Source organism: Capsicum annuum, chromosome 2 (genome assembly GCF_002878395.1).
Source record: "Capsicum annuum cultivar UCD-10X-F1 chromosome 2, UCD10Xv1.1, whole genome shotgun sequence".
NCBI classification, from domain to species: domain Eukaryota; kingdom Viridiplantae; phylum Streptophyta; class Magnoliopsida; order Solanales; family Solanaceae; genus Capsicum; species Capsicum annuum.
In genome coordinates, this window is record NC_061112.1 from 136,795,719 (window position 1) to 136,805,807 (window position 10,089).

Here is a 10,089-nt window from a genome sequence, read left to right on the forward strand (position 1 = left end):
GTCTCATCACTGGCAGACAGCACTTACACTGAAAAACTCGCTAAACTTGTCATACTGTTAACATGTCTTGTTTTTCGTAATGAGAGGTAAGTGGGCTTAAAAAGGAGGATTTGAGACCTATCAATAACAGAACAAAACAGGAGACGTGAGGAAATGGAGAAGAATGAACCAAAGTTTGAAGGAAGCACTGACTATCTTGTTGCTTGTGTTTGGCTAACTACTTCACCGATTTGGATTTCTTTCTCATTTGCATATTAGAAGAAAAATGTAAGCTAGTTAATTGCAGTCTAACTAGTAGCTCTTAACAGAGAAGTCAGCCTAATATGTTGAGAAAGAGATGCTATTGCACCTTTATGGTGATATACAGCATGATATAGAGACAAATAAAAGGAAGTAGTGATATTTTAAGCTGCTGAATGTTAAGAGAGGGATGAGTGAATTGGGAATCAATGATAAAGTACCGAGCATCGTTTCAAGTATTAGAATTTGAAAGTTTTCTTATAAAAGGACATAGTTGCATTGTTTCTTTTCTAGATCTCATGTCTTCCAAGCATTTACTTTCTGGTGTTCTCTTTTCTTTAACCAAAACAATATGCCTTTTTGCCTTATTTTTTGGATAAGAACTCTAGAACCAAAGTGAAAGTTTTAGCTTTTAAATGGATTTTTCTTTTTTGTGCAATTTTGCAGGATTCTAGCAAACAGGCAATCTGCTGCACGTTCTAAGGAGCGAAAAAATCGTTATACTAGTGAGCTAGAAAGGAAAGTGCAGACTCTGCAGACTGAAGCCACCACTCTATCTGCTCAGATCACGGTTCTACAGGTATGCAATTTATCATCATGTTTATGAAATTCTGTTGTTCAAAGTAACCTTACATGTTGATTAGCTTCTCATTGGCAACATATTGTTAATATAATGTGTGAGATGCATCAAAGTCACAGCATCGCCAAGGGCCTTATTTGATGTCTAAACCACATGGTTGGCTCACTTCACTTGATGGCCTTGATCTTGAATGTATATGTTTGTAGTTGAATACACTCAAGCGGTTACTTTTTCTGCTTTCTCCAATTCCCTATATTTAAGAAAAAGTCATTTTTACCTCAAACAATTGGTCAAAAACTACTATCCTGAGGAATATAAAGACTCGGGAGTTGAGTTGGTGGAATTTCTAAACCATTCGTTAGTTGGCTAAGATTAGCTAACAAAAAGTAGAAAAACTCATTTGATGAAGGACTCCGAAATTTTCATATTGCTGCTGAAACAAAAGGACAAAGGAACTGAGTAAGAAATAGGATCAATAATAATGACCTAATTTACTTGTGTGAGAGATACACTGTACATGCCTTATTGAATAAGTTATTCTAACAGATTGTTTGGATCTTTTCCAATTGAATTCTTGAATGTGAAAACCGGGAGGGGATTCTTGTAATTGGATTTGTTGTACAAAATGGAACCCAACATTGGAAATTTTGAACGCCACTCATGACAGAAACCTTTTGATAGAGTTCGGAATGAGACTATCCGGGAGAAGGTTGGTGTGACTCCAGTGGAGTGCAAGATGCGGGAAGCCCGATTGAGATGGTTCGGACACGTGAAGAGGAGGGGCATGGATGCCCCGGTTCGTAGGTGTGAGAGGCTAGCGTTGGATGGTTTTAGGCGGGGTAGGGGTAGGCCGAAGAAGTACTGGGGTGAGGTGATTAGGCGGGACATGGAGCAGTTACAGCTCACCGAGGACATGACCCTAGATAGGGAGGTCTGGAGGACGCGAATTAGGGCAGAAGACTAGGGCTGGATTGGGTCGCTAGTGTAGGGAATTACTTGGTGGGGGTTTTATTCTTGTTATGATTCCGTGTTCCATGTTTTAGTACGAATCGGTGTGCTTTCATCTGTTTTCTAATACTTATGGGTGCCGTATTTATGTTATGTAATCTAGTTCTGTGCTTTACTATGAGTTTGTGTGGTATCTCGTGACTTGAGCCGGCGGTCTATCGGAAACAGCCTTTCTAATTCTTTAGAGGTAGAGGTATGGACTGCGTACATCTTAACCCCCCCAGACCCCACTAGGTGGGAATACACTGGGTTTGTTGTTGTTGTTGTATTTCTATTTTGTTTACATTTTTGGAGTGTATGAGATGTTCCATTAAGTTCTCATAATTGGATGTTTTGTTGTAGAGAAACATGTTTCGTTCCATTTATCCAACAAACGTCTCTCATTCCATGATCTTGTCATTTTTGTACGTAACTTGTGTGTGCGGTGTTCTACTCCTCCATCACATAAACAAATGAATGTCCATCAGAAAACAAATAGACAAAGTACTGCATTATAGAGCCTAGGAGCATTATTTTCATGCCAGTGCATGCTGGCTGGTGAAAGTTGTGTTATCTTGTTTAATTTGCTGTTCATTAACCTGTAAACTGCAGTATGTAGGTGCAAGAACTTTGTTTCTATCAAATTCTTTTACTGTTTTTCTGGTATATTTGTTTCGTCTTACATAGCCCATACACATTCCTTTTTTTTTTTGAAACTGGTAATATTATAGCCCATACACATTCCTATACAGCCAAATTATTTAAGATTTTATCTAATTGAAATTTTAATCGTTAATGATTATTGTTTTGTTAATGTAACTTTGTAGGTTGTTCACCCAATTCATGATCAAGTTTTCTATTTAAATGCGTATCACAAGAATAAGCTCAAGCAAGAGTTTGGTAAGTGCAATACCTATTTAAATGTCATTTATGTTCTTTTCTCCTTAAAAACTTAAGTTGGATACTGTAGGCATTGAACCGTGGACATTTGAACAAAAACTTGGAGAAGCAGTTTTCATACCTGCTGGGTGTCCCCATCAAGTTAGAAATCTGAAGGTACAATAATCTTTTCTCACTTTTATGCCATATCCTTCTTAATCATGAACTTACTTGTAGAAGCTGTGAGTTCACGTATACCATATTGCTTGCTTCGCCTGCAGCCCCCAACATGTTAAAAAGATCCAGTCATGCACAAAGAAATAGGGGAAAATGAACCTGATGCATAAGAAAAGATTGGAAATTGATTTTTCTTTTCACTATTGGTTTGGTATGACTGATTTTGTTCTACAACTATATGGTATTTGGTAACGTTCTATCCTACACTTCAAAGTAAAGGGTATTACGGCTGTGGCAATAATTAACCAAACAAGGGTTGGGGTCGATCCCACGAGGAGTATGCGTGTGTCAAGATGTCAAAAGAGTGCGAATTTGTGAATTTTCTAAGTTTTCTTCAAAAGATATAAAAGAGTGATTGACTCCTTCTAAAACTAAACTATTTTCTAAACTAGGAATTCAATCGAACAATTGGAATGATAGAAAATATGACTTGTTTTTTTGTTTTTTTTTTAAAGGGACCTGGGTTGTAGCCTCAGTATGACACTATTCATGGATATAAGTTTATTGCTTACATACAAGGGATTGATGATTATGATTCCATTGAAAGCCACCTACTAGAATTTTTCAATTCTAGCAAGTTAATCCCTGCAAGTTCTTCCAAACTCATGAGAAAAAGATATTAAGACCGGATTGACAAATCCAAGTGAGAATCTCCCTATTCCTAGTCCGATTCTGTTAATCAAGTATAAAAATTCCTGAATATGCTCAATTCCTTGCCACTTGTTAAAAACTCAATCCAATTTCCACTCTTCCAAGCAAAAAATGGATATGTAGGGCTTAATCTAGTGTTTTCAACCACCAAATGTTATGCAACCTCCTTTCCTTGCTGATGGGGTTATGATCTAGTAACAAAATGGATATGTAGGGCTTTATTCAATTCCTTGCAAGTGTTTGCAACCCGCAAGTGTTATGTACCAGTAACAACTGCGAATGTTGTTTCTTGTAACTCATTTTCTCTTTGATCAGGTAAATAGATTCTTGCAACTCATTTTTCAGGCTACTTCTTGCTTATGCAATCAATTGTATTACATTACTTGAACTATCAAAGTACATATCACCATGATAGAACTCTTACATAAACTTGTAAGTTACAACTGTGAACTGTTCCTTGCTATTTCAACTAGCAGGGAGTGCGGTATGGTGAAATTTTCGTGATATTGGGTTTAAAAGTATTACACACTAGAAGACACGTGAATAAGTTCATAAATCTCCTTGCTTCATTCTATATCATGATTCTGTTTTCCCCTTTTATCTCATCTGTCTTTCTTTCTTTCTTTTTGGCATAAAGTCTTGTATAAAGGTTGCTCTTGATTTTGTTTCACCTGAAAATGTGGGCGAGTGCATTCGCTTGACTGAGGAATTTCGTATTCTTCCCCAAAAGCACAGGGCTAAAGAGGACAAGTTGGAGGTGAGCTCTATTTCTGTATTCTAGAAACATGCCAATTACTTCTGTTGATGATCTTCAGTAACTCTTTAAATTTGAGTTTTGGACGAGAAACCTTGAGGAAGTGATTGGTGATATGATACGCCTTCAATGGTGCTTTGTTGTAAGCTTGACTTCTCTATATTCATGCGAAAAGCTGTTTTTAATTTATTTCCATTTTTAAAAGAATGGATGATCTCATGAAATTTGGCTTTAAATCCTGGACTCATTTCGTGATCTTGTAATTTTCTGAGCTGTTTGAGACTTTGTTGGTCTAATTTGTGAATGCATAAAGTAGCTACTACAAGAATTTTGTTGGTACGGCTGAAATCCATGATAAGCCCTGCCATCCCATCTCTGCCCCATCTCCTTTTCTTTTTCTATGTTAGGATTCACTTGAATATGATAAGTATGTCTGGGGATGGTTCTGTAGACTATGTGCCCTCTCCTAAACTTCAATTATATGACATCTCATTACCGGATTTTCTTTCTGTTAGCGTCTCTTTTAACACCATTTTTTGACACACATTTTGAAAAGATTGCTTATTATGCGATTCAAGGTAGTTTGAAATAGTGATCAGATCTTAGTGACTCTTCCTTCTTTATGAGCTAGAACAATGTGTAGTAGGAGAGGTAGATGCTCAATTAGTCTCCTCACTAGCCATAGTAGGTTTTATACATAAGCTAATCGATAATTTAGGTGTTATTGTAGGAAAATAACTATGTTTCTTTCTCGTTAGCTTCTCTTTGCGCCCCATTTATTTTACATTGTTTTGCTGAACATAAAGATTCTGCAAAACTTTAATATTTTCTAAATAAAAAAGCATGATCTTGCAAAGATTGTAACTTTCGCATGATTATGTTAGGAGCCACTTGCTTTTATTTGGATTGAAATTGTTGAATCTAGATATACATTTGGATATTAAGATGTTTTAGGTAGATCGAAATACTCAATGATTAAGATTGTCTTCACAACATTTGAATACTTATAATTCTTCTTTATTGAAAAAATTACTAATAAATATAAAATTCAAGTAAAATTATTTAAACATTGAATCCACAAGATATAAGGTTGTAAGTTGGCAGTTAGCGATGGTGTTGGCTAATAGTAGTGACATGGTGGAGGTGGTTGGGAGCAAGTGGCATGTGGTGCTGGTGGTGGTTGGTGGCTGGCGGTATGGTGGCTATGATGGTGTAGTTGGTAATTGGTAATAGTGGTTGCTGGCGGTGGTGATGAGCAGTGGCGATGGGAGGTTGTTGGTAGTGATTGGCGCTGGTGGTGGCTGATACTGGTGCTTGTGAAGTTGTGACCGGTGGTCCTGGACAAAATGGGGGTGAAAAATCATTTTCATAAAAATATTTAACTAAATAGCTTCTTAATAGTTTTGATATTATTAAGATCTGAATCATTTAGATATATTTAGACCTATCAAGTGGATCAACGTTTTACACTTTTGTGGTCCTCAACAATGGTCAGTGGAAGAAAGAGGATGTGCAGACTGATTACCTCTTTAGATGTGTAGTAGTTGAGCGGATCGATATGTTAGTCGTAGTTGTATGGAAGAAGAGATTATGCGGCCTAGATGAGTAGACTGAAATATAAATTCAGATAGTGGAGAGGACAATTTTTCTGTTTGCTGACCATAGAAGAACGCCTCTCTACTTCATTAGAGGTAGTGGTATGGTCTGCGTACACTCTACCCTCCCCAATAGTGGTATGGTCTGCATACACTCTACCCTCCCCAGACCCCACGATGTGGGAATCTACTGGGTTTGTTGTTGTTGTTGTTGCTGACCATAGAAGAACATTGTAAAGTGAAATTAGGTGGTGAATTGGTCGATAAAAAAAAGAGGGGACATAAAGTACAACTTTTACCTTTTTATTTTGTTGCATAAAACTCTTCCTTTTTGTTTATGAAGTTTGTTTCCAGTATTGGCCGCGGGGCCATAACTTTTCATGTTCGCTGTCTCTATTAGGTGAAGAAGATGGTTTTATATGCACTGGAGAGGGCTGTAGCTGATCTGAAGGACCTTGAATGGTGAGTGGAATAATTCATTTTCTTTCCTATGTTGATTGAGTAATGCACAAACTAGCTATTTACCTGCTTCGCTATGCTGTTAATTGTTGTTGTAGTTAAGATTTGAGCTTCTCTTTTTTCCCTCTTATCACTATTTCGACTCTTGCACTTGTACAAATCGCAGATATAGATGGTTATGTGGTTAAATAAGAATCTCTTCTCAGATTAGTATCTGCTAGGAAGTCGAAGTTGCATTTGCCTCTTGTCCTGCCAATTTGAGCATTCATCTCTTCTGCTGAATATGATTATTTTTCTCACTTCTAATAGAATTTGTTCAAATGTGTTCAGTAATGACGAAGTCCAGGTTCAGCAAGCACATTCGAGTAGTGAGCAGTCCTATTCAAACTAAAGAGGGGTAGAATAGTTTCATTCTGTTGCTGCAATGTGCATATGCTTGTGAACCACCTGACTATATCTGGTGCCGCAAATGACTCCTGTGTGTTATCTAATCTCTACTGTCATCAGCCACAACTTTGGATGCCAAGCACGTTAGATCTGATGCATCTTACAGCTTCAACTTGGAAGCCACTAAGAGACTTGGGGATTTACAGTGACATCGCTGCTATTGTCAATGTGAATGATCTTCGATTCATAGGGTATTGTCTTCTTTTGAAACATTTGCGGATCTGATTCAGTGAGTTTGCCTTATAAATCCACTGATGTTTTGCCTTAACCCCCTCATTTTGTTGTTTGTACGCAAAACACTCTACCAAAGCTTGCCTCTCAGTCCTCCAATTGTTGGCAACTGCATGATTTCTGCTTGGAGAATGTATTTATCTGTTCTCCTTCCTTTATGATATAGTTCAGACTCTTCTCTTTGATGCAACGTGTGATTTTACTTGGTCCCTACCTCCAACCCCACCCCACCCCACCCCACACACATGCACGATCTCTGTATTCAGAGAGGTACTATGTAAATGTTGGTCTCCATATACTTGTGTGTTCGTCCTGCAGTTGAGAATCTTTCTCTTGTTCTGCCAAACCGTTAGTTATAATAATAATCTGGAACCTACGAGTCATTCTTCCTTTTCACTTTGTTAAAAAGTGTTTAATTATCGTATGTCAGTTCCCTAAATTTAAGAATCGAAAAAGCATGTGCTTTTTTTAAAAAAAAAAATTCGCGTAAATTCGCTTGTATTTCATTCGCGAGCTGTATCAGAATGAGAGAGTTGATTCTTATGCTACAACGCTGCTCCGAGGTTCACAATGCCTTGTTGCTTTTTGATTTTCGGTTTTTGTCTTCTTAGTATTCTAGATTTTGACATAATGGTACATTGCAACAATAAATAATTCTTACGTTATATTCTTTCGTTGTAAAAGAGAAGGGAATAGGTGAAAAACCAAATTAAATAGAACCACCCTAGACAGTTAGTTTGAAAAGCTAAAAATCAAGCAAACACAACTGTGAATTTTGTGCATAAGGCAGCAACGAATAGCCTTTTGTATTTCTGATGCACCATTACAAGTTATACACAAAAGAGTCCTACTAAAGGCTGTACAAGTTATACAATTACAAATAATAGCACTAATTATATATGTATGGATAGAATTGCGTGATGACTACTATTCCCAACTTGTTCATTAACATTTGGAATCGATCAATTTATAGCGCCTTGGTAAAAATATCCGCAAGCTAATCTTTTACTGTAAAAGTTGAACATGCATGCAGCTGGAATGTACTTTTGCTGTAAATGTTTATGAAGGAATAAGTGATAATCAATGTCAGATGTTTTTTTTGTTTGCTCATGGCAAACTAAATCTGCAACTGTGTATGAAAAGAATGATATAGAGATGTTTAACTTCGATTGATCGCCATTGCCCGCCCATCCAACTCACCTAACAATCGACATAGCTAAATTATTTCACTATAGTTTGCCATCGCCCTATACTTATGAACGCGATACAGTTCTTTGCTTTCTTTGAACGCCATGAAATGAAATGAGTGAAATCGTCATGCATGTAACACATTAATGTACCTTACCAATTAACATTATTGTTGAGATAATGCATGAATTGGTTGAACTTAGCCCTCGATCTACCAATTAACATTATTGTTGAGATACACATGCATGTACTAATTACTCAGTTACATTTTTCAAGCCAGGAACTCTGGTCAAGTTTCAAAAATAATTACTTGTATCAGATAACAACAATATATAGTAATGATAAAAACATATGCACAAGTACTACTATGGAAATATAATACATATACTATTATTCAAATCTGCAGACTAATATTAGTGATGCAAATGCAATCACCACCATATAATAAACACTAAGCTGGCAAAACAAACTTTCCAACTGTAATTTAAGAGATTAAAACAAAGAGACTTATCGATGGATCACTAGTTGTGGTGATGTCACGTTATATGAACAACATGCAATGCATCTATTGTCGGTCAACAAAATGAAAACAAAAAGACCAAACGTGATTAGTTCATACCTTGATTTCTCCAATTAATGGTAACAAATTCCTAGGACATCTTATTCATATCTATTGAACATAATTTGATTAATAATTCATACATGCATGAGTCACGGAGATAATCATGTGGGATTTAAATCACACCCTTTCATTTTTAGTCTGTCTCAAAAAAAAATAAATATCATCTTATTATAATTTAAAAAATTAACTTTAATTTTTTTATTTTTTATTTTTAATAAAATAATTTATAACCACGCAAATTTCAATAGTCTTTATTTTTTTCTTAATTATTATGTCAAGTTAAAGAGTGTCACGTAAAATAAGATAGAGAGTGTAGTATAACGTCTTTATTAACACATGGGGCCCAGGGATATTCGGATCTCAATGTACAATAGTAGTACTAGAGTATTTGAAATATTTTTAGTATATCACAAAGTATCAGATCTTCTGATTTTATAGAATAATTTTCATGCACCAGCGTAAGATTCATTGATACACACCACCTTTAAGTTTAAGCTGCTTCTTTCTTATTTTATTTTAAATTAAAATTACTTTGTGTAACTAAAAACAAACTTACAGCTATGTTACGTCTCTGAGCACCCACCCCACTTTCTTTTTTATTTTTCAACTGTGCATTTTGTCATTTATTTTTTCTCATTTTGGACATCATGAACAATATATTACTCCTTAGTTTCGAATTAGTTGCCCCTATAGGCTTGACACATCCATTTAAAAAAATATTAATTAGATGCTTATTTTACTAAATTAGTCTTATTAGTTATGCTTTTAAAAATATAAATTTGAATAAATATATTTTGTTTAGTCATTTAATGTCGAGGATAATATTGGAAGAACGTAATAAAATTCTCTTGATTTCATCAAAGGGACAACTAAATTGAAACAAATATTTTTAGAAAGAGGGTCAACTAAAACGAAACGGAGGAACTAGTTAGTTATTAAAGGATGGTGTGTACTTAGTTTTATCCTTACACATCATTTTTTTCATACTTTCACTTATGAATTTACGTTGGATACTGTTGTTTATTGAGTTTAATGCAATATCAATATAGCAGGAAGAACATAAATGGGAAGAAGAAGAAGAGAAATATAGAGAAGATTAGAGTAGTCTTATTATTCCAGTGGAAAAAGCTTAATACAATGAGTAGAAATAGTGTGTATATATATAGTGAATGTGAGGCTTAACTAACTAACCGACTAGCTTTTATTTTTCCTAATTGTC

At 35.6% G+C, this 10,089-nt stretch overlaps 1 protein-coding gene across 1 annotated transcript; it reads left to right on the top strand.

Annotated features, from left to right (window-relative positions):
- Nucleotides 1-2,634: 2,634 nt before the first annotated feature.
- On the top strand, nucleotides 2,635-7,250 carry LOC124896044 (lysine-specific demethylase JMJ25-like; the record flags this gene model as incomplete). The annotated part of the gene is given in 5 exon segments (XM_047407147.1): nucleotides 2,635-2,707; nucleotides 2,778-2,863; nucleotides 4,212-4,331; nucleotides 6,324-6,385; nucleotides 6,713-7,250. Coding segments are annotated over 5 exon segments (402 nt in total), but the record flags the coding sequence as incomplete, so codon positions are not given.
- Nucleotides 7,251-10,089: the final 2,839 nt, after the last annotated feature.